Below are 24,791 nucleotides of genomic sequence, written 5' to 3'. Positions count from 1 at the left end.
AGAGGAGATGTCAAACAGGCAAGACCAGGCTGAAGATGGAAACGTGGGAGTCCCCTGGTCTAAGAATGGCATTTCACGTGGGCTTAGGTGAAATTGATGTGTCGATGCAGGTTCGATTGCTTGTAACAAATGAACCGCCCTGAGGGAGAAGATTGATGGTGGGGGAGATTGTAGGGGTGGGTGAAGGGTACCTGGGAACTCTGAACTTTCTGTTTAATTGTGCCGTGGGACCAAAATTCTTCTGAAAAACAAAGTCTATTTGTTTATGAGACTTGATGGTATGGCCAAGGGAGTAAGCATGCAAGACAAGAGACGCAAAAACCTGCAGTGCCCTCCTTCAGGAGGAAGGAGAGGTGGCGGTAGGGACAGCACATGTGGCAGAAAGAAAGAAGAGTAGGAAAGCGTGCTGTCTTGGAAGTCAAAGGAAGAAAGTGGTTCAGGATGGGGGGCAGGATCCACAGGGTCAGATGCTGACAGTGGGTCAAGTAAGACGGAGATGGAGCTGACTGTCGGAATTCCCAAGGGAGAAGCCAGTGTGACTTTGCAAGAGCAGTTGAGTGGGGTGGTGAAGATGCAAGCAGACTGGAGAGGCTTAGGAGGGTGAGAGGAGACAGTGACTACAGGCAACTAATGGAGGCACTTTGCTGAGAAGCTGCAGTGAAATAGAGCAACATAAAACTTTTGTGTTTTTTTTGGCTTTGAGATTGGAGAAATGCAAGTATGATGGCACAATGCTATAATTCAAATCTGTCTTTGCTTAGCAGGAATCCCAATTTGAATTTTAAACGTACAAAAAGCCCTGCCTTTTTTGTAGGTGCATCTTCATGGATGCAGCATGATATAAGACAGAGAGAGCTGAGCCAGGAAGACCACCTTCCGATGACTCAGGAAAGCAAGCATCACTCCTTGGCAAAGTCATCTGGGTCTCAGTTTCCTGGTCTGCAGCGTAAGACGCTGATCTCCAAGGATCTAGCTATGTGATATGGCATGAATGGGTGACTTGAAAAGCAAGGGAGATAAAAGCTGGGAAAGGCAGACAATGTCTGCTTGCTTCTTCCATGGGAAGTTAGGAGTTTAAAGAAAGCACAACTAATGTTGTAAAGATGTGGGCTTAGGAATTTGTAGATTAATGCTAGTAGAGATTTTGATCCGTTTCCAACTACCAAACCCATCCCCTCAATGAAAAGCATGTTCACCCCAGAAATTTTATAAAACATGAAAATATAATAATGAACATTAAAATCACCCATTATCCCAACATCTAGAGATAAATGATAGTAACATTGTGGAGTCATTTCCTTCAAGCTTTCTATCCATAAATATAATACCATATTTCCCCTCTTCCCTCAATGAAAAATGCCTCTATAATTGTATCCTGTTTTTTTTTCAGTGACAGCTTCACAAGCATGTTCCCTGCATCACCAAATATTCTTCACTACTTCTTGAAAAGTGAAAGTGAAGTCACTCAGTCGTGTCCAACTCTTTGCGACCCCATGGACTGTAGCCTACCATGCTTCTCAGTCCATGGGATTTTCCAGGCAAGAGTACTGGAGTGGGTTATCATTTCCTTCTCCAGAGGATCTTCCAGACCCAGGGATCGAACCCGGGTCTCCTGCATTGTAGGCAGACGCTTCACCCTGTGAGCCACCAGGGAAGCCCATACAGCTGTTCAAAATTCCATCCTAGGAATACACTGTAACTTAGTCTTTCTATGAGTAGGCATTTATAGCTATCATAAATAGTGCTGATAAAAGAAGTGTTAGGATGTTCAACTTTGCACATAAATCTTCGTATTTTAGGCTTCCCTGGTGGTCCAGTGATTAAGACTCCACCTTGCAACACAGTGGACACCAGTTCAAGTCCATGGTCCAGGAAGATCCCACCCATCTTGGGGCAACTAAGCCCACGTGCCACAACTGCTGAGCCTGTGCTCCAGAGTCCCGTGCTCCAGAATCCCATGCTCCACAAGAGAAGCCGTGGCAATGGGAAGCCCACGCACTGCAACTGGAGGGTAGCCCCCACTGGCCGCAAATAGAGAAAGCCAGCACACAGCAACGAAGACCCAGCAGAGCCAAAAAGGCTTAAAAATGAATAAACAAATAAATAAATCTTTGCATGTCTTATTCTTTCTTTGGCATAAACAGCCAGTTGTAGAATTATTCACTGGTCCAATGGGTGGAAGCATTCTCAAGGCTCTTGGGCATATTGCCAAAAACCACCTCAACACATCTGCCTCTCTTACCTTCCAGAGAGGTTGTAATAATTTACTTTCCCGCCTTCACTGTGTGTGTCGATTGCATCATGCTGTTACAAACCTTGCCAACTTCCTATGACTTCTTTTTAAAAGTCACCTTTCACTGAATATAAGGCAAAGTTTATTACTTATTAAAACAGCATTGTAGGGGGAGTGATTCAGTTTCCAGTATATTTTTGTGTGCCTACATGCTCTGGGCACTGTGCCAGATGCTTTCTTGTTTACTCCTGTTTATTGTGAACACCACACCCTTAGAATGTAGGCGGCATCCTTTCCTTGTCCAATCCTAGGAGTCTGTGTTGAAAGACACACAGTTGGGGAATTCCCTGGCAGTCCAGTCATTAGGATTCTGTGCACCTACTGCCAAGGACACAGGTTTGATTCCTGCTACGGGAACTAAGATCCTGCAAACTTCGAGGTGCAGCCAAAAAAAACCCCAAAAGACACACAGTTGGTCTGATGTATGGTCGAGATCGATACCCAGGGCTCTTGATTCCAAGCTTGGCACTTCAGTATTTACTTATTTTACTACACCTCACCTGTTTCAAATGGCTGAGAATAATCTTTATGACTCTAAGCTATTTCCCATTTTATTGTGTGTGCTCAGTCCCTCAGTCATGTCCGACTCTCTGTGACCCCATAGACTATAGCCCAGCCAGGCTCCTCTGCTTGTGGAATTTTCCAGGCAAGAATACTGGAGTGGGTTGTCATTTCTTCCTCCAGGGGATCTTCCAAACCCAGGGATGAACCCACGTTTCCTGTGTCTCCTGTGTTGGCAGGCAGAGTCTTTACCACTGCACCACCTGGAATCAATTTTATTATAAAAGACTAAAAGGTATTCACAGCTTACCAGTTTTTTTTTAAGGTTTTGCGAATAAAAAAATATCAAATTCTAAAGTCAATGATAATTCTGAAATTCTGCTTTACCAGGAGACATCCTAGTCCCCTGCTCCTTGCCTCGTCAGAGTGAAAGTGGTTCAACAAAAGGTGAGTCCAACAGGGCTAGGAAGGGGCCAAGCTGATTGTCCTCTTCTTTCCTAGACTGGTTGCTGCTACTGCTGCTGCTAAGTCGCCTCAGTCATGTCCAACTGTGCAACCCCATGGACTGCAACCTACCAGACTCCATCCGTGGGGTTTTCCAGGCCAGAGTACTGGAGCGGGTCGCCAGTGCCTTCTCCACCTAGACTGGTTACCAGTGTTTGTAAAGGCTTGAGATGAGCTACAGAGAGTGAGGGACGCTATTCCGATGGAGAGTACCTTTAGGTACTGCAAGCCACAGGCAGCACTTGAATGCTGTGGGAGGGGTGTGTGTGCATTTTCTTTTGGCAAGCCTTAGGAGCCATGAGGCTATATACTTCTATACTTGGTCTTCTGCACAGCACACATTGAAAACTGGCTGTTGGATCTTCAGACACTTGAGACAAGTATTTATAGCAATTTCATGAGGACAGTCTTTTCATGCCCCGAAACAAATTTTAAACTGTGACCGTTGACCCGTGGGTCTTTATTTCTGTACTCACTATCTGATGGGGACAGTAAAAGTGAGTTGAAGCTGTTCTATTTTCCCTTCACTTCAAAAAGGCCTGGCCACAGTCTATAGTTCAGAACAGCTTAATATGGATGTCCTAGGCCACACCAGGTTTTTTTTTTGTTTTTTTTTTTCCAGGACACAGCGAGGGTGGACTTGGAAACTGGCATAACATTGAGCTGTGCCTAACTTTCACCCATTGCCAGTCTCTCTATTTCCTGTGTTAGGATGACTTGTAATCTCTCCTGAGGAAGTTTTGGGGAGGTTCTGCACAATTCCCTGGTTCTTGCTATGATAATGCAGCATCATTTAGATGCTGGACTCTGCAGACTATAAAAGTCCTGCTCTCACAATGGCTGAACCTGCTGTCTATTTAAGCAGAATATTTAAGCACCACAATTCAATCCTGTTACAACCAAGAGGAAAGAGGAGGCCCAGAGCAGGCTGACAGCAGGAGAGGCTTCAAAAAAAAAAACGAGCTTCTCAGATGGTTCTCACTCTGTTCCTGGTCATGGTGGTCTCCTAGAATTGCAGTTGAAAACCCCTGTAACCTTCACGAGCTAGAAAAGCTTCTCTCCAGCAGTAGAGAGGCAGGGTGCTTAGAAATACTCTGAGCAAAATACTTTGAGAGGGGAAGGGATGGGAGGGACAGAAATGAGAAGCAGCCATAGAAGGCCAGAGATGGGGTGGAATTGGGACCAAAGCGGTGGGTGGAGGGAGGGAGGAAAAATAAGCGGAATGGGAAGCTCAGAACAGAAGATATAAAGCAAAGTGCCAGCTAGTGAAAATCTTGAGAAAGGATGGTTGGAGGGGGGGACAGACGACTGGGGAGCAGTTGAGAAAAATAGCAATTAGTACTGCTAAAAATAAAGACCAATTTAGAGACAAAGCCAGATACACAGGAGGAAAATAGGACTGCCAGAAAGACAATTCCTCGTAAACCAGATCCTCAAGAAAGTGGGGCTAATGACACCCCGTCTTGGGCTGTTTTGCATAAGAAATGAGATAATAGATTTGAGTGGAGCTGGCCACGCGGAGCAGGTGACAGGCGGCGGGAAAGGAGGAATCAGAAGCAGAGCTCAGTGTGGCCCGATTTCCAGGGTTGATCGCCAAGGCCCTGCCGACAGGTGCACCACGTGAGTGGCGCCCAAAGTTAGGGTCTCCCGCCAGCCGGCGTGCGGGGCAGAGGCATCGCTCTACGCTGAAACCCGAGGGGATCCTACCCTACGGAATTCGCCCGAGGCCGGCCCTTGGAGCCACAAGACCAAGGGCAGGAGGCGCCTAAATTTCGGTGCCCGCGCAGCGCGGCCCGGGAGAGGGCGCCCACCGGCGCGGGCTTGGCTTGCTCCGCCCGCGGACATCGCGGCCCGGGGCCAGGCGACGCCCCCGCTGGCTTTCGCGGCCGTGGGAGGACCCAATGCCCACGGTGTCGGGCAGGCCGGGGAGCGCAGGGATCCTGGAACCCGAGGCAAGAGGGCGAAGGCCGTGGGCTGCACCTGGGCTTTGCAGAACCACGATATCTCAGCTTTCCGGTCTCGGAACCAGGAGGTGACCCTCACCTGCCGCCCAGCAAAAGCGCGCGGAATCTCGAAGCGCAGTGCGCTGGAGGATCCGCGCCCGTTTCTCGGGGCTGCAGGGAAAAGGCGGGAGGCCAGGATGGGCGCTGGAGCTGGGAGCCGGGCACGGCTGGGCTGGGCGGGGCTCGGACGGCATCTCTGGAGAACCCCGCCAGGAGGCGAGGGGTCCCCGGGACGCGCGAGCCGCCCGGGCAAGGCTCCTAAGTCTCGGGCGGCGCGGGCCACTTCCGAGCGAGTGCGCGCCTTCTTGGGCTCTTGGCCGGGCTCTTGGACTCCCGGCGTTTGGGAGTCACCCGGGTGCGCCCTGCCCGCCCAGGCACCCCGGGGCGGGACCACGGGGCTCCCACGGGGGCGGGCCGGTAGGGCGCACTGATCGCGCCACGCGGCGCTTGGCCCGGAGGAGGGCGGCAGGGTGGGGGCCGCGCGCTCCGGGGCGGTGCTGAGCCAGCTCCTCCTCCTCCTCTGGCCTCCTCCTCCTTGTCTTCCTCCGGCTCAGCAGCCGCGCAGCCCGGCTGCTCCTCCTTCCTCCCCGGGGTGCTCGCGGCGATGTTTAACCGCGCCGTGAGTCGACTGAGCAGGAAGCGGCCGCCGTCAGGTAAGCGGTTTCCAGGGCTCCGCGGGCTGGGGATTGGGGCGCCCCCAGGGGCCGCGATGAGCCGCCCGGGCTGGTGCTGCCTGCCCCCACCTCCCCGGGCATCCTTCCCTCCTGCCCGGGGTCGGGTGCGGCTCAGCGATGCCCCGGGCAGGACGCGCCACTTCTCCCTGCTCTGTCCAGCGTCCCCGCGGTCCCAGTCTCGGCGGGAGCGCTGAGTCCCGAGACGCGCGTTGGGGAGGAAGTTTGTCTGAAAGGAGGAACAACAGCCGTTTTCTTCTTAGTGATGGTCTGGGAGAAAAAGGAGATCCAAAACACCTCCAAACTTTGCAGGTAGCATGGGCTCTAGATTCCGAAAGCAGAACGGAGTTCTGGAGGTCTTCGCCTCCGCTGCGGTCGTTGGTGCGCAGCGCGGAGCCCGCGGAAGGCACGCCCGGACCCGGGGCATCCAACTGGGCGGCCAGGCCTGGGTTGCAGGGCGTCTTCGGTTCTGCGCCGAGGAGCCGAAATGTAGGGCGGAGAAGGATGGTGAATACCGGGTGAAGGGCGCATCTGCAGTTCGCGCCAGGAAACAACAGACGTTACAAAGGATTCAGCTTGGCTGTCGCTCTGGACCAGCCTGTCACTCTGGACCAACCACAGTTGGGAGCGTTTCGATAGGACGAAGAGCTTGTGGTGAAGATGAAACCATGTCCTTGATTCCAACCATCTCACCCTTTTTGTTTCTTGCAGCTCAGCCCCTTTTAGCGCTCCAGGTGGGACCTAGTGAATTCTCTCTTCACCCTTAGGACAACCCATTGAGATAGGCATTGTCCTCAGCCCTCGCCACCAGGCAGCTGATAGGTAACTTGCTCCAAGTCACACTTAGGTGATGGAGAATCTTTCAAACCCAGCTCAGCCTGACTCTGGGGTTCAGAGGCTTTTCTGCCACCTCCCACTCCAAGAGTCGCTTCTGCTGGTACCAAGAGGGTCTGTACATGTTGGCCCCTATCTTTTTTTCACCTCGTGTCTTATTTTATGAGGGACACTGTGGTTAAGAGGATGAGTTGAAAGTAGATCGACTCAGTCCAAGTCCCACCTCCACTAGGAGGTACACTGCTGCTGCTGCTAAGTCGCTTCAGTCGTTTCCCACTCTGTGAGACCCCAGAGATGGCAGCCCACCAGGCACCCCCACCCTGGATTCCCCAGGCAAGAATACTGGAGTGGGTTGCCATTTCCTTCTCCAATGCATGCATGCATGCTAAGTTGCTTCAATCGTGTCCAACTCTGTGTGACCCCATGGACAGCAGCCCACCAGGCTCCTCCGTCCACGGGATTCTCCAGGCAAGAATATTGGAGTGGGTTGCCATTTCCTTCTCCAACTAGGTGCACTATCTCTGTGCAGACAAGGATCTGCGGGATGGCGATAAAATACCCCTCCTTAAACGCTGAATTGAAACTGCTTTCCCATCCATCATATTTTGCAAATTATTCCCTCTAATATTGAGAACAACTCAAAGTAGGACTCCATAGAGTTATTGTAAATTGCTTATATTAGTGTTAGTATTAGGGGTCATGTAAACTTTTCTGTGTTGCCTGTGAGTCAAAGGCTTTCCCTGTTGGGTGTTTGCTTTGAAAGTGATAGTCACTCAGTTGTGTCTGACTCTGTGCGACCCCATGGACTGTAGCCCACCAGGCTTCTCTGTCCATAGAATTCTCCAGGCAAGAATGCTGGACTGGGTAGTCATTTTTTTCTCCAAGGGATCTCCCCGACCCAGGGATCAAACCCAGGTCTCCTGCATTGCAAGCAGATTCTTTACTGTCTGAACTATTCGATTTAGCCATTCCCTGTTGTTGGATGTTCACAGGCCAAAGGAGTGGTGCTCAGAGCCTGGAGTCTAAAGTTACTTACACCCCTGGTTCCTACCCTGACTCTAGCCTTCAGCTGCCTTGAGCAAGTTACTTGACCTCAGAGCCATTGCTAAATGGGAAATTTGGGACCTGGTTGCTAAACCATAGGTAGCTTGAAATTGGCTATTTTAGTGGCTATTTCCACCATGGAAATCAGCAGATGTTAAAAATCACGTGTTTTTTTTTTTTTTTTTTAATTCTAGGAGAGCTGCTGTCCATACTTAGTGTCCATTTTCCCATCTGTACAGTGGGTTTCATAGAGTTGTGGAACTAAATATACAAAAGCATATATATGTATATATATATGAAGTCTCCAGTACAGTGCCTGGCATAACTGAGGATAATGGTTAGCTGTTATCTTTTCCACCTTTTTCCTATTATAAATAGAGCTGCTTTGAACATCCCTGCACAGGTCCGTTTTGGGGTGAAGTCTTCCAAATAGAACAAGCGAATTATGGATCACACATGGTTTTAGGGTGCTGTTGCATATGTGCAGATTGTACCCCAGAAAGACTGGGGGCAGTTTTAGGGATACCAGTGAAGTGTACCTCTTTCAGAGTAACACATTTTAAGGCTGATGAAATGTGGTTAGGTCACTGATAGAAAGATCAATAGGTACAAATCGTGGATTGGTGTTAAATGTCTGGCTTCCAGGAGCCTGGTTTCTTTATGATTTTTAGGTTTAACGTCTGTCTCTGGGTAGGAAAGGACAAATGAGCCTCTGCAAGTTTGGTCATCACCACCCAGCAGTGAGAAAGGGGGAATGTGGGCCCTGAGGCAAAGGCACTGGGAAGCCAGCCAAGTGATCCAGGGGACTGTGGACTGAACTTTTTTTTTTTTTTTCTTTTTTGGTGATTCTGAATTATTTTCCTAAAGTGGCTGTCCAAATTGTATAAGCATCTAGCCTCACAAAAACTCGATCCATCCCTGCTGGACCCTGACTCAGACCTGGCTGCAGTCCTGCCTCCCAGCTCCTTTTACTCCAAACCTTTTCTGTTTTTCCACAAAATCTAATTGGAGACCATGTCTTTAAACTGAGGTTTGGCACTCCCAACCCTTAATTCCAAGTTTCGAAGTGTGATTCAAAGTGTGAATGTTCTCCTTTCTGAGGTTTATCAAAGTGTGTTCATGAACCACAAGGGGGTGGGGGTGGTCTGATAAAATGCAGCTTTCCAGGCCATGACCCAGACCCCTCCCCTGTCTGATTCTGTCTTGAGCACCCAAGGTGGGATGGAGTGTTGGCTGCATTTTTGACAAGCGCTCAGTTGGTTCTTAGGCTACTGAAGTGTGAGGAACCCTGGATGATTCCCTGCACCCACGCTGCCCCCCCACGATGACTTGTGACGTTGATGGTACCTGGGATGCTCTTCACTTGAAAAAAAAAAAGCCAAAGCCATAGCCTTCCACCGCCCTGTGTGACCAGAACAGGACTGAACCACCGGGGGAATTCCCCACCCAGCCCCGAGCCTGTTATACATTATCCCATTAAACCTCTGGGACCAGCTGCAGATTTATTGCTGGGCTTAAGTTTTTATTTAAAGATGACAGTTGACATAACAATTTAATGTCTTTGTTATAACACTCCAACAGCAGGACTGGGTTGGCTGCTGGGGGAAATCTTCCCTGCAGAACATCACTGGGCTGGCCTGTGGGCTCAGAGAGAAGGAAGGAGACAGAGAGGACGGGCTGGGAGAGGGGCATCATTTATACATGCGTGTTCCACACCGGCTGAGTCCTCAGTGCCAACTCTGAACATGGGCACGAGCAGCTTGCACGCTGGTGGGTGCCAGGCGCTCGGGGTGCTTTACTTGTCTTCACAGACTTTGTATTGGAACCGATGTGTTTTTTTTTCCCCTCGCTGTTAGAAATTGTGGAAACTAGGCAGGTGCTGGGCTGGGCCATGTCCTCGGGTTTCCTGGGTGAACTGAGTCACTTCCCTCCCTGGGGTTGAGTAATCCCCCTTGGGCTCCTGCTGCTGGGCTCTGGGAACTTGCTGTTTAAACTGTACTAAATTTACTCCCACCCATTTCATCTGCTTCCCCCAGATAGCTCTCCAGGGCAGCAACCCCGGGGGTGGCAGTGGGGGTCAGAGGGGCCCACGTGGGCGACAGCAGCGGCTCCTCGATAAGAGCTGTCAGGAGGCGTTCACTGGGGCAAAACAGTGCCTTGCAGGCTTCCGGGGACCAGTTTCCCTCCCGAGCAAGTACCCTGCTCTCGAGGGCCCAGTGCCTGTGGTTCGGTTCTGCTGCCCCTGGTCTGGGGTGCTCTCAGGGAACCCCTCATCTGGCCTGCCTTCTCTCCCGGTGCCCCCATCCCCAGCTCTGCTCCTGGGTGGCTGGACATCCCCCCGCCTCTGACCTGTGTCCTCCCAGAACTCCAGGAGACCCACTCTTCCAGACCTCCTGCCTCCCTCTCTCTCAGCACCAGAAACACAGCCTGTCCATCTTGTTTCTGCTTGAACAGCGCAGAGACCGTCAAGGGACAGGGACAGTCTGGAGCCGCCTATTTGAGAAGGACTCAGAGCTCTGACCCGAGCCCAGAGCTGCTGGCGTGACCTCACGCAGTATCCATTTTGTCCTCTTAGCTCACCTGTATTAATACTGAGAGTGAGTGTGATGCGCTGGCTTTTCTTTTTCCTTCCCTGCCTCCCTGTTGCCTTGCTTCACATCCTTCCTTCCTTCTTTCTGTCTCTCCCTCTCCAATCAGGACATTAAAAGCCAACAACACCACCATCAACCGTCTTGCAGTTCAGTTCAGTCACTCAGTCATGTCTGACTCTCTGTGACCCCATGAACCGCAGCACGCCAGGCCTCCCTGTCCATCACCCGAAGTGATGGGGGAGACTCCCGGAGTCCACCCGAACTAATGTCCATTGAGTCGATAATGCCATCCTACCATCTCATCCTCTGTCATCCCTTTCTCCTCCTGCCTTCAATCTTTCCCAACATCAGGGTCTTTTCAAATGAGTCAGCTCTTCGTATCAGGTGGCCAAAATATTGGAGTTTCAGCTTCCAGCATCAGTCCTTCCAATGAACACCCAGGACTGATCTCCTTTAGGATGGACTGGTTTTATCATCCCACATGTCTTTATCATCCCACAAATGAAGGATGTTTCAACACCCCCAATAGTAGGAAAGATACAATCTCATGTAAAGAACTGTCCTGATAACAAGAATCTTCTAGAGGCTGTTGCTTCTAGTGAGAGGCTCTGGGTTGTTGAGGGACAGGGAAGATAGGAAGACCTGTCCCACTGTAGCTCTTGTCTTTTGTACCGTGTAAATAAATGCATTTATTTACTTAAAAAAGACAACCCCAGACTGCCCTTACTTGGTCAACACAGCTCACTTTGGTAAATATTTCCTCCTGCTCATTCTCATTCCTTCATGGACCAGTGAAGAAAATTTCATGCAGTGTGTGGCAAGGCAGGCAGTGGCCATCAGGGAATGCCTGGCCTTATCTTCTCTGTCAATTTTAAGTTCCCTGAGAAAAAGGGCCTGCCTTTTATTTCTTGCATCTTACTCAGCCCTTCCCTTTGAAGCCTTTGCAGCCAGACAGCCTAGGGTTGAGTCCTAGCTCATCTAGCTCCTGGCTTGCTCCTCTGCTTGTCTTGGTTTCCTCATCTGTAATGGGCCAGTGATGGACCCAGGCTCCAAGGGTTGTGGTCGGGTTGAGACGGGAGGTAATCGGTGTTCAGTACGTGCCGGATCTTTGTACAACCATCATCCTCCTTTCTGCCTTACCCTCCACCCCAACAATCTATCAGAAAACTGTTATCACTGTAAATCTATACATGAAGGCCAAGCACTGTGTACCCTGAGGGAGACACAACTGTTACTCTCAAGAAATACACAGTCTACCCTACTGACACTGGAGGGAAAAAGTTGCTTATTTGCCCAAATGTAGGGGCCGGGGTTGAGGGTGGGCCTGCCCTGTGGCTCAGTCGGTAAAGAATCTGCCTGTAATGCAGGAGACCAGAGTTTGATCCGTGAGTCAGGAAGATCCTCTGGAGAAGGAAATGGCAGCCCACTCCAGTATTCTTGCCTGGAGAATCCCAGGGACAGAGCAGCCTGGAGGGCTACAGTATGTGGTCACAAGAGTTGGACGCAATTTAGGGGCTAAACCACCACCTGGGGCCAGGGGAGAGCGAGGGCACATTTCTGCATAAATGTCTAGTCCCCTGATGCTGGGAAAGATTGAGAGCAGGAGGAGAAGGGGGCGACAGAGAATGAGATGGTTGGATGGCATCACCGACTCAATGGACGTGAGTTTGAGCCAACTCCGGGAGACAGTAAAGGACAGGGAAGTCTGGCGTGCTGAAGTCCAGGGGGTCGCAGAGAGTCGGACATGACTTAGCGACTGAACAATAACTCGTTCCAGAGGAAGCACAGGGGCTTCTGGAAAGTGAGAAAAAACACTGTCAGGGTCTTTACTTTCACCTCCAGAACTGGGCTCTTGGGGAGTTTTTATTTTTTCTGGGCTTTTGCCTAGAAAGTGAGGACTCTAAGAGGCTACGAATAACAGTCTGGCGTTCTTATTTCCTTCCCTCTGGTAGAAACTGGAAACCAGTGGCCATCTGTTGTTTAGTCCACTCAAAAGAGGATGTTGAGGCTTGTTTTTCCTCCGGCCCCAAGGGTGCTCAGGAGCCCCGTAGCCCCTGCTCGTCTTGTACAACGTGTCTCTGAGAAGACGGCGGAGTGTGGGGCTGCGTGGACGTCCCCAGGCGGACCCCAGGGCATGGCACGTAAGGAGGGTTCCCATCCCTGGAGCTGATATGCCCTCCACTTAGCCATCGCTGGGTGCTGGCAGGCAAAGTAGGGTCGGGGTGTGTGTGGTGCAGTCACAGGTACACAGGGGGCCTTTTTGGGGGTCGTCGAGCACTTGACTTTTTGAGGCTTCAGAACTCGTGGGAAAATGCCAATGAGGCCTTTTCTGAGCTGACCTCTCCAGTCTGTGGGCCTGCTCTGGTCTTTGATGCTTTCTATTAGTACGATTATTTCAAAACGTTTTTATTTTTATTTTCTGCTAATGGCAGTTCATGCAATCCTCCCCACCAAGGGAATTGCATGCCTGAGGGTCGTTATTCTCAGAAGCTAGATACTGGAGCCGACAAACACTTAAGGAATATTTAGATAGAGGATTTCCATGACCCAGTTTCTCTGGAGCCTTCCATGGATCACCAATTTTAAAAACAGATTCTCCGCTTCTAAGCTGGGATGACTTTAAAAAAAAATGTAATGTCTGGCGTGATGTAGGTGATACAAGGATTTGAATAAATTCTGTGGGGTGTGTACTTTCCCTGCGTATTTTAAAGGAGTCTAGTGTGTGTGTTTGTGTGTGTATTACCAACCACTTTAGAATTTAGAGCTAATGTTTTTGCCTTTTCCTAGTCTTGAATGTTTATTTTTTAAAAATAAGCTGTGCATTTGGTGGGGAGGGGGTGCCTTTGACAAACCCTTTAAGGATGTAAGTTGACTCTGCTGTTGAGGAAGCTGGATATTGAGATTTTACTAAAATCTTTGGCTTGGGGAAATTGTCTCAGGATCATTACTCAGACTTTCCTGTAGACTAATAGCAAGAATTTATACTGTAAGCACTCGGTTGTGGTGAATGTTAGAGATGCCTTTTGAATGTGGATTTCCAAGGAATTAATGTCTGGAGAAGGTCTCTGGTAGATATGACATCATAGCATCTATAAATAATGCATCCCAGAATATGCTACAGGCAACCAGCCTCAGGCCTCTGCACCTGGGTGCTGCACTGGCTTTGCAATATTAGCTTTTACTGAAGTCAGAGACTGCACTGAACAGCGCCAACGGAAATGAAGCATATGCCCATTGTATTTACGTGCTGGATGATTCTGGCCCAGTCGTGTGTGGGATTTTGTCTGCGAGGAGTTAGACTCTTAGTTTCACTGTCTTCTCCCACATAATTGTTACCATTCTTTTCAAGGCTGGCATGTTCTGGCCTCTGTGAGGGTGAAGATCAGCAGATATCAAAAATAAAGATGGCAGTTGAGCCAGTGGCAAATGGTGTGTTGTGCTTTGGAGCCAAGGCTCCCTGGGCTTGGACCATGAGTCCCCATTTTCAAAGCTGGGTGACCCTTGCAGTTAGTGTGCCTCAGTTTCCTCATCTGTGATGTGGGAATAATCAGAGGGTCATTGTGAGAACAAGATGGTTTAACCTATGGAAAAAGCTCAGAATAGCTAGCGCCCAGCATGCTGTGAATAATTTTTAAGTGTAATGGTTACTACGGCTGCTGCTAAGTCGCTTCAGTCATGTCCTACTCTGTGCGACCCCAGAGACAGCAGCCCACCAGGCTCCCCTATCCCTGGGATTCTCCAGGCAAGAACACTGGAGTGGGTTGCCATTTCCTTCTCCAATGCATGAAAGTGAAAAGTGAAAGTGAAGTCGCTCAGTCTTGTCCAACTCCTAGCAACCCCATGGACTGCAGCCTACCAGGCTCCTCCGTCCATGGGATTTTCCAGGCAAGAGTACTGGAGTGGGGTGCCATTGCCTTCTCCGATGGTTACTACTAACCCATGATAAACTCATCTGAAGATGAATTTCTTGAAAAGTAAGTATTGTGCCTGCAAAAATCTGAAAAGCTAAAATACTTTGAAGAGCCCAGGAGGTAAAAAACCTATTTTTTTCATTGCAAAAATGCTTTGCAGCTGATCTAAATGACAGCAAGTGTGCAGAGCTGAACAAAATTGAAACAAACAAATGTTATCACCAGCAGTTCTTTACTAACTTGAGTGGTCATAAAGCTGCTAGATAGATAGGTTTAACTTTTTTCCTCCTGTGCTTTTTTTTTTTTTTTGACTGTGCCCTGTGGCATCTTAGTTCTCAGACCAGTGATCGAACGCATGCCTCCTCCAGTGGGAGCACTGGACCACCAGGGAAGTCCCTCTCCCTGTCCTTTCCAAACCTACCTTCTTGTGTCATCCATCTAAAATGGACACTTTTGTCAATGAAAAAGGAAAGAAGAGTGTTGGACCCTTGTGTTTCCAAGTGCTAGGGACTGGGAAGGAACTGGGAAGCTGGGCACCCTTGTTATAGTTGCTCAGTCGTGTCTGGCTCTGGGCAGCCCTATGGACCGCAGTCCACCAGGCTCCTCTGTCCCTGGGATTCTCCAGGCAAGAATACTGGAGTGGGTTGCCATGTCCTCCTCTAGGGGATCTTCCCAAGGGGGATTGAACCCTCTGCTCCGGCCACATCTCCTGCATTCCAGGTGGATTCTTTACCGCTGGGTTTTGCTTTATTCTTAAGCTCAGAAGTATATCTGATTGCTATGAAGAAAGGTTATTTCTTTCTCCTGGACATCACTGGATGATTGTAACATTTACAGTGAACCAAGTTGTCTTAGGAAGTCCTTACTTGTATGCATTGGAAAATAGTGGAAGTCTCCTTGTACAGAGGCTCCCGAGGAACGGAAGTGCCTCAGGTGATGAGGCAGTCTCTAGGGCAGTGCCAAAGGGAGTGGACCTCTGCCAGGCTCATTGGAAGCTGGGGATAATGACTTGGAAAAGAGAGACACCATTAAGTGAATGGAGTTTGCAAATGTAGCTCTAACTAGAGCTATCTATGTATATTGATACAATCAAGAAGGATTTTTTTTTTTTTTTTTGAGGCAGAGGCCTTAATCAAAATTGAAAGACAATCGGGAAGTCTTTGCAAAATTTGAACCAATATTTCTGGAGAAGTGAAAACACATGACGGTAGAGTGTGAGTAGAAGATTCTTATAGTAAGGACTGTTAGGGCAGAAGGTGAGCAAAAAAGCAAGAAGGATCCAAGGTTCCAAAAAATTAAAAAAAAAAAAAAGCAAGAAGGAATTTTTCTTTATCCAGGGCATGAAAGCCAGAAGGCAGTAACCATGGTTATGGGGGTACTTACCGTATCTCGGTGTGCTTTCTGAGCTAGCCCTAAGAATTCTATGCCTTTTGTAACAGTGTCGGCCATAGATGTATTTCACAATGTCGATGGAAGGGAACTGGTAGTCCAGGAGGGAACTGAAAGGAAGGGTCACCCATTTGCAAACTCCTGTATTCTGAGGAACCCTGGGGTTCCAAGGAGGTGGTCCTGGTGGGGACAATTGCCTGTACATTTAAGTCCCAATACTGGTTCCATCCAGCAGTTCCTTAGCTGGGTCACCTTCCCCTCTGGACCTTTATGTCTCAGTCTATTAAATTAGGAGACTAGATCAGATGAGTGGGTTTTGAGCTGTAAAACTTTTTGTCAAGTGGCACAGAAAGCTGACCCAGAAACCTAATGTGCAAAGTGAGTAGAGTATGAAATGAAACAGGGGAGGGAGGAAGCGATTGGCTCACGGTGTCTCATAATACAGCTACCTTATCTCTCAGTTAACCAGAAGATCTAGTTAACGAGAGCACTCCGTTGGCTAAATGGGAATCCACCAACCATATTTACTTGCAAGACTGTGAAACTGTGAAAGCCCAAATGTGGTTTCATGTAGTATTGAAAAGAATGTCATAGAGTTTTGGAATCACCACAGGCCAAGGTTGAAACCTTATAGACAAAGGAGTTGTTCTGCCATGGCAAGAGAAAGTTCTGGCTGCCTACGTTTATTCCTGGAACAGCAAATTGTGTCTCTAATTTATTTACTTAAGAGAAAACCTGCTGGGGAAGTGGAGAAAACCATCAAACTGTATTCTTCGGGCAGAGAACAGAGAGTAAATTTGTGAAATGCTTGGCAGAATGAACCCTGCTGCAGAATTCCTTATGATAATGATCTTTTAATTTGATTTATACTTCATTGGGAAGAAACACAGTGTTCAGAAGCTTGCCATTTTAGCATTTGCAAAGACAGCAGAGAACTAATTTAATATCCACGAACTGGAGATTCACTTCAGAGAAGCATCAGGTCCATTTGTGATGTTTGAGTCAGTTTGCCTCTCAAAGGAGTGGCTTTGTCCCAAACAATTCTCTTACTCCGTCACCAAAGTGTATTGCTTCCAGTTTATTTAGCCTAGTGGCAAGATGCTGGGAGAACGCAAATCTCTGCTGTTCACAGACATGAACCTGTGTTGACCCCCAGTAATGCATGAGAGATCATGGAAGCGGAGGTACTTCAAAGTTCACTGTATTCTGGGTGCAACTTTCCTCTAAAAGCATTTGAAACCATATGGCCCCCTAGCTACCTGCAGCAATTAATATTCGTAAGACTTTTAAGATTTATCCTTATTTTAAAATGATTTGTTTTGCCGATTCCTTGCAGCAATCCCCAACCTTTTTGGCACCAGGGACCGGTTTTGTGGAAGACAATTTTTCCATGGACCGGAGTGGTGAGGGGATGGTTTCCGGATGATTCAAGCGCATTACAGTTATGATGCACTCTATTTTTATTACATCAGCTCCACCTCAGATCACCAGGCATTAGGTCCCGGAGGCTGGGGAGCCCTGATTTAAAGTTTGTTTCCTCCCAGCTTCAAACTTTTCTTTAGAGAGACATAACTATACTTTGAAAAAAAAGCAATGAAAAAAGAAGTGTTAGTTATAAAAATATTCACTTGACAGATCATACTTTTAAGGAAGCAGAGAGAAGAACTAGTATTTCTTGAGGGTCCACTGTGAGCATCTAGTTACCTAATGAGTTTCCTTCTTTAAGCGTTACGATAACCCCGAGGGATGTGGAGATTATCTTCATCTTGCAGAGAGCTTTGCCCATGTTCACATATTAATAGTTCAAGGGCTTCCCTGGTGGCTCAGTGGCAAAGAATCTGCCTGCAATGCAGGAGATGCAGGTTCGATCCCTGAGTTGGGAAGATCCCCTGGAGGAGGAAATGGCAACCTACTCCAGTTTTCTTGCTGAGTCAATCCCATGGACAGAGGAACCTGGCCAGCTCCAGTCCTCGGGGTCGCGAAGAGTTGGACACAAGTGAGGGGCTCATCCAGGCACGTAGTTCAAATTGGCCAAAATGGCTTTGGAACCTGGACCCATCCGAAGCGACATTCCGTGGTTTTTCCCTTGACTCCAGGGAGGGGCCAAGTGAGATGAGATGTGTGTGCTATTGCTTCCTCCCTCAGGCAAGTAGCCGGAGTGTGTTAACTGGAGGTGCCAGTCCCCTTTCCTTTAATCAAGAGGCTCTTTTTGGAGGCAACAGTAAGAGAGTGCATGAGCTGGGCACGTGCAGTCATTAACTCATTTAGTCTTTATCCATTGTGCCAGGGTGACGCCGAGCCATACTGGAGACTGAGAGGCACAGGAAAAGTCAGTTATAACGACTCTGTCTTTAGTATTTGTTCATTATGGAATTTTTTGCATTAATTTTGTTTTTTCAATATATTTTTGCATGAAAATCTCTTTTATCTGATGCCTGAGTTTTGTGGCATCCCCTTAAAATTTGCAGCTGTGTCCATTGTCTCCCTTTCCCCACCTTAGTCCCAACTCTGGTACTTTTTTTATGTGCCAGGCAATGAGCTCCCTCCTGAGATACAAGATCAAGACACAGAGGAGCTTTCAGACTAGTGAGAGCCGACTGTGCAAACAGTCACAACACAGCAGGGTAATTACAAGACTGCGCACAGAAAGCAATGGGGACGAGTTGCCGTTGATTCAAGGTCCCTGGAAGGAGGGCTTGAGGGAGATCTGAAGGCTGCCTGTGGGTCGGCCAGTGGATATGTGGGTGGCGGAAGGATGTATGGGGAGTGTTGGAAAGTGACAAGTCCCTTCTTGACTCTGAGCCTCAGTTTTCTGCATCTGTAAAATGGAATGGTAGCACCCACTTCATAAGGTTGTTGTCAAGAATGAATGAATGAATGAATTCCCTGTGTTAGCCCAGAGAGTAGATTCTGGTGTATAACCTGATACTGTGTCTTAGTCACAGTGGTGGTGATGATGATGAAAATAATGCTCCTTATAAGATGACAGTATCTTTGGATCACATACACAGTCTCTGAACTTTGCTTTGCAGACATCCACGACAGTGATGGGAGCTCCAGCAGCAGCCACCAGACCCCCAAGAGCACAGCCAAATGGGCCTCTTCCCTGGAGAATCTGCTTGAAGACCCAGAAGGCGTGAAAAGATTTAGGGTGTGCCTTTTTCCTTGTTGACCGGAAATGACACACCACACAAAGAAGTTTAGAAGCCTGTAGGGGAAACACAGGCCAGTTTTTGATACTGTCCATCCCAACTTGAGAGAAAGAACTTCTCACCTGTCATGACCAACATGGGAATGCTTTCCCGGGTGCTCATGGACCAGCACTGAGGGGCTTGCACTGACTGTGTCTGGTTTTTATATAACTGGGAGGGGTGGGGGATGGGGAAGAGGTACTGTGCCCACTGGCAGAATCTGCAAAGAATTTCCAGCTCCGTGACACCTAGGAGGGGGTGGTCAGGGTCTCCCTGACATGAAGGTTTGTTCTCTTGTGTGTTGGGGCTTCTCAGGATACACTGCTCATAGAGTGAAAGAGCTGGACAACAGCTGGTAAAGTGAAGCTGAACTCAAAGGAGGACAGGCGGGTGGGGAAATGTCAGGACTACCTAAAATGGCCTCCAGAAACCCCAGGTGTCAGAAGAACTTGTAAATTTCAAGAATGCCTGTATCTGCCTGAGTCCCACGGACTTCTGTCTTTAGCCCTGGGTCAGGCCATCAAAAGCCATCATGCTGTTGATTCCCTTTGCAGACTCCAGGGAGCGGGTGGCAGCCATCCCGGGACACAAGGCCTTTGTAAGCACCATCTAGATCTTGGGGAGAAAACTTTTCCATGCACATTAGGATAGCTGGCTGTGCCACTGACCCCCAACATCTGCCGAAAGAAAGCACACCTCCAACTTAAAATAGTTTTCATTGTGGCGTTTTTAGACATGCTTAATATGTTTTCTTTTCTTTTGTTTAAAAAAAAATGAGCCTGATTTTAGAGGAATGTACTTTGTTTAAACACTGTCTGGAAGGAGCTAATATATCTTCCACTTTAATTTACTTTTTGGTAATTTATTGTTAGTTGAGAACTGTTGAGTAGATTCCTGCTCCATTTTTACACTTCTTCACAATGTTAAAACCATTAAGTTCGAATGCATATGAAATTCTAGCTTTAATATTAAGCATAACTCTGTTTTGGGGTGGAGCTTTTACAGAGTGAATGAACGTGCTCATTTGTCGAATTTTGACTTATCACTTCTTGACGGGAAATGTGTTATTTGTTTCTTTGTTTTTTAAGTAGAATACTGTTTGATATTTTTTTCTTCTCTTCATCCATAGGAATTTTTAAAAAAGGAATTCAGTGAAGAAAATGTTTTATTTTGGCTAGCATGTGAAGATTTTAAGAAAACACAAGATAAAAAGCAGGTACTTCTTTCATTCTGTAACCATGTTCTTGCTAACTTTTTTCTTTCTTTATAAAGTTACAATTGCCTTTCCAATAAATTTTGAAATTGCCAACAGAAATCTGAACCATATTGGATTTAGGGGAGGACTTAAGATTCAGAATAGCTTACCTTGTGTTGATCAAATATTAACCATTTTTAAAAGAGTGTGTGAATCTATTTTCAAATGGACAGATATTTAAAGTAAAAATAACGATTTAAGTCACTGAGAGTCTGTCATCGAGTATGATTTTATTTTTCATGAATAATTTATGTGAACGCTCCCTCCGGGGCTTGGCACGTTGGCATTTTGTACGGACATCATAAAGCAGATACGTGGTGATAAAAGCACAAGGCGCATCAGATGGACCGTCAATTATTCAATCTATCTTTACAAAACATCTTGTAGTTGGCAGGCATCCCACATAGAAAGCTTCTGACTGTTCTCCTGGGTGAATATGTGCTCTTTGCAGGAGGTAGTCTTTAATTCCAATGTCAGCCGGATTTTCTGCCACTGAAGGTTGGGTGTCAGGGGAGGTGGAGGAGATTCTGGGCAAGGAGGCTTGTGGATTGGATGTGTTTACAAGGCTCGTGCTTGTGTCTTTCTAAGAGGCTCATGGCTAAATGCCTACATGCATGCATGCTAAGTGGCTTCAGTTGTGTCTGACTCTTTGCAAGCCTATGGACCTATGGCCCACCAGGCTCCTCTGTCCATGGGATTTTCCAGGCAAGAATACTGGAGTGGGATGCCATTTTCTCCTCCAGGGTATCTTCTGGTAATAATGTGCATGAAGAAGGTTTTTGGTGTGAGGCTGTAGGGAGTGGTGGGATTGGGGCATTAGGGGGTGGCCTGTCCTGCCTCCAGGGGCTGGTTGTTTAGCTGACTTTGGCAGCAAATGCCTTGGGGTCTCTGGCTGTCTAAGCTTTCCCTGCCTTGGGTTCTACCCACTTAGGTCTTCACTTGCCCCAGAACCCTGAGGGACCTTGCTTCTTAGGGCATCTTCTCCCATCTTCAGTCCAACCACTGCCTGTTTTTCCAGAGAAGCTGGATGTTTGGTTTCTTATGTGAAACCACCCAATCTTATAAATGATGGAACTAATTTAAAAAAAATGTAAAACCTTTCCTGCCAAACAAAACATAGCCATGGGCAGATGTGGCTTGTGGGCTGCCAGTTTTTAAGCCTCTGGCTCCAAAAAGCTGGAATCCATGAAGCCAGAAGCCATTATGTGTTTGCAGAAAATATCTGTCATTGGTTTATTCAAAGGCTTTTCTGCCTCAGACACTCTTTCCCCAAGATGGAGTGGTGTGGCCTTTGTTCCACGCCTTCCCTTCTGCAGGGGCAAGGATAGATGGATTCTGAGATTCCTGGAGCTGGAATTCCCAGGTCAGCCCAGAAAGCTATCCTGGGCATGATCCTTGACATTGGCTTCCTTGTTGCTTCTCCCCCCGGATGACTTTGCCTGAGCACTTTGGGCTTCCCTGGTGGCTCAGATGGTAAAGAATCTGCCTGCAATGCAGGAAACCTGGGTTGCATCCCTGGGGCAGGAAGATCCCCTGGAGAACGGAATGGCAACCCATTCCAGTATTGTTGCCTGGAGAATCCCATGGACGGAGGAGCCTGGTGAGCTACGGTCCTGGGATGGCAAAGAGTCAGACATGACTGAACGACTAACACTTGGGTGTTGTCTCACCCATAGCTTTCCTTGGTCGCCAGCACCCAGCCCAGAGCCCAGGGGCCACTGTTGATAAATGCTGACCTGAGCAATGGATTCATGTGGCCCCACCCTAAAGCCCTCGCTCAGAGTCAAGCGGACAGATGGCCGTTCTTCTGCCTCAGTTTGTATGTTGGAGGTGCGAGGGGCTGACCAGTCAGCCAGCCGCTCCTCTATATTGCAAACCAGGCAGCGGAGGTCCCTGCACGGCTGAGCTGGGACTTGAACCTGCCTCCCGAGCCTCCCAGGTGTCCCTGCCCATGACGCTGACAAGCCCTTCCATTCAGTTGAGTTTGCCAGACCTCCGCAGCGCACCTGCTCAGGGCCAGGCCTTGTAGAAAGCATGGGCAACGTGCGGGGACAAGACAGCCGAGCCTCTTTAGGGAACAGACCCCGAGAGCGGAAGCTGCCTGCTCACCAAGCCTTTGCAAGTGCGACGAGCCCAGAAATGGGAAGTGCAGGTTCCGTGGGAGCACAGGCAGTCGGTGTTGGGCAGGGCTCTGGGGAAGTGACTCTTCAGCTGACACCTCAGTGGAGTCGGGATGGGGGTGGATGGAGTGTTCCCAGAAGAGGGCACAGCCTGTGGGGAGGAAGGCCTGGAGAGAAGAGCTGAAGGAAGACCAGGCAGCAGGAGGCTCGTGTTTGGGGGTGGGCTGGCTTTGCTGTGCCTGTTTGCACGTTGTGCTGGGAGGGAGGTGGGGTCATGGCCGGAGAACCCGGGCACCAAGGTAAAGACTGGAAAGCCATGGGCTGGGGGTGCACGGGCCCATCCAGCTCCTACAGCCAGAGCCTCCAGAATCCAGCAGCCCCTCTCTGCACCCCCAGCCCTGACACCCAGGGTTTCTGTCCTGAGGTCTGGATGTTGCTTCAGGGCAGTGAATGCTGCCTTGCCCATCAGCTGCCTGCGGATGTGGATGGCTCTGGGACAGATGGTGCATCCCATCCGGGAAGCCCGTGGGGTCCACACCTCCTTCCCGGTCATCACACTCAGCATCCTGACCGTTCCCCCTCCTTCCCAGACACCGGGGCTGCGGTCTGAGAGGTTAGGCTGTGGCTCGCCCACGGCCCCCCAGGCTCAGTGCAGAGCCGGGAATGCAGCCCGGCTCTCTCTCCAGACTGTCTTGCGGGTCCGGCCGCAGGGAAGTAAAACCAGAACTAAGTTCTGCTTCACTAATTTTAAGATGCAGAGGAGGACATGGCCCAGGGAGAAGTCAGCCCAACTGCATTTCACAATCGGACTCGTCACGTCTGAGCCGGCAGGGAGTTTGTTGACTGTCTGTCTCTACCGTGAACTAAGGCCGTTCTAAGATGGAGGCTGGTCTCACCTTTGCCTGGTTTAAATTGGACCTGTGCTGGGTGTTGTTTTCGTTCTTTTACTATCATGATCCAGTCAGATGGCTCCATAAGCTCTTACCAACTTACCTGATACTTTGTATTTATTTATCTCCTGTGCAGTTTGGCTTTCCCTTTATCATGAGGGCTCTCTAAGGTTGGCGAGCTTTGTTTGTCTCCTATCCCAAGCCTAGGATGGTCCCTGGCTCACTGGGTCCTCCCTGATCTCCACTCAGGTCAGCTGACCCCTGAGGACCCACGATGGGCAGGATCCTGGCCTCCCTGCTCACCTTGAGCAGCAGTCACAGTTTTAGGGGTAGACTTGAGAGAGGGGCGTGCTCTCTGTTCTTCTGGGGTTTGACTTCTAAGAAACTCCAAACAGTGGACCCATGCTGTGCCTTCACTGCCTTCCCTGGTCTGTGCTTTGCCCCCTGGCAGGCAGGAAAGCAACCCTTTAGTTTGGGAGGGTCTCAGCGCTCTGTTTATGGTGGGGGGTGCTGGGGCTTTAGGAAGTTGGGAGGTGATGCCTGACCCCCTCCCGTCTCGGGGTTCCTGAGGGTTGTAACTGCCACGTGTTCCTATTCTGCAGACAGCTTTCAGAGCTGTTCTCTCCCTTGGCAATTTCTTTATGGTTTGACATTTTTCTATAAAGGGCCTCTTCCCCGTGAGTTAGCATGGGAGATACATCTACCTATCTGAAAAAGCTCCAAGAAGGTGTTTGTTCTTTGGCTATCCCTCATTCATTCATTCATTTTTACATTCATTCATCAGCACATGTATAAAGGGCCTATTTACTATGTGACAGTGATTGAAATGGATACAGCAGCTCCTACAGATTTGTAAAAACCAAACTGAGTGGGGGTGGGGAAGTGGTGGGGTGGTGCAAGATTTCTAATAATCAAAGCTCTGAGAGCAACTTGCACTGGTATTTAAATGTAACAAACAGTACCTTGCCTTTTTATAGTGGTTTAGAGTTAACCAGAGGGAGGGGTCTATAAAAGAAGAGTGAAGTCGCTCAGTCTTCTCCGACTCTTTGCGACCCCATGGACTGTAGCCCACCAGGTTCCTCTGTCCACGGAATTTTCTAGGCAAGAGTACTGGAGTGGGTTGCCATTTCCTTCTCCAGGGGATCTTCATGTTTATTAATTTTATTATATTTAACACTAAAACTTGATCCAGGATTTTAGTGTTTGGTGTTCTTATTTAAAGTAACCATAAGGGTCTTCCTAAAAAGACTAACACATCGTCTTCTTTATTAAATATATATATATATATATTGTTTAAAGATCCAAAAGTGCTCCTTATGTGAAGCTCATTCACCTCACAAGTGAATGGAGTATGAAGGTTTCATTCCCGTCAGCCCTCAGGAGCCTCCAGATTTCCCTCTCTCTCTGGTTTTGGGCTGTGTCTTTCTGATCTTTGACAAGGACTTGGCTGGGTCCAGGCAGGAGCGGATAGGAGCTCAGCGGCTCATAGTGTGGTCTGGGGCCCGGTGCGGGCCTGGCCTACATCTCCACCCCGTCCTGGCTCACTTCATCATTCCCCAATATCTTCTCCTCATGTCTTTTCACCATTACTATG

At 48.7% G+C, this 24,791-nt stretch overlaps 1 protein-coding gene across 4 annotated transcripts in view; it reads left to right on the top strand.

The window, feature by feature from the left end:
- Nucleotides 1-5,848: 5,848 nt before the first annotated feature.
- The window catches only part of RGS10 (regulator of G protein signaling 10), a 40,990-nt gene continuing 22,047 nt past the window's right edge, over nucleotides 5,849-24,791 (top strand). Inside the window, exons 1-3 of one of the 4 annotated variants that reach the window (NM_001046540.2) lie at nucleotides 5,849-5,954; nucleotides 18,774-18,892; nucleotides 20,062-20,148. In NM_001046540.2, the coding sequence (NP_001040005.1) occupies nucleotides 5,906-5,954; nucleotides 18,774-18,892; nucleotides 20,062-20,148 (255 nt within the window). In that variant the 5' untranslated portion in view covers nucleotides 5,849-5,905. Of the gene's footprint in view, nucleotides 5,955-12,349; nucleotides 12,583-18,773; nucleotides 18,893-20,061; nucleotides 20,149-24,791 lie in introns of those variants that run through there. The other 3 variants (XM_059881945.1, XM_059881944.1, XM_005225791.5) reach the window with 3 other exon arrangements.

This window comes from Bos taurus, chromosome 26 (assembly GCF_002263795.3).
Source record: "Bos taurus isolate L1 Dominette 01449 registration number 42190680 breed Hereford chromosome 26, ARS-UCD2.0, whole genome shotgun sequence".
Classification (NCBI taxonomy): domain Eukaryota; kingdom Metazoa; phylum Chordata; class Mammalia; order Artiodactyla; family Bovidae; genus Bos; species Bos taurus.
This window is presented reverse-complemented; position numbering and strand designations above follow the sequence as displayed.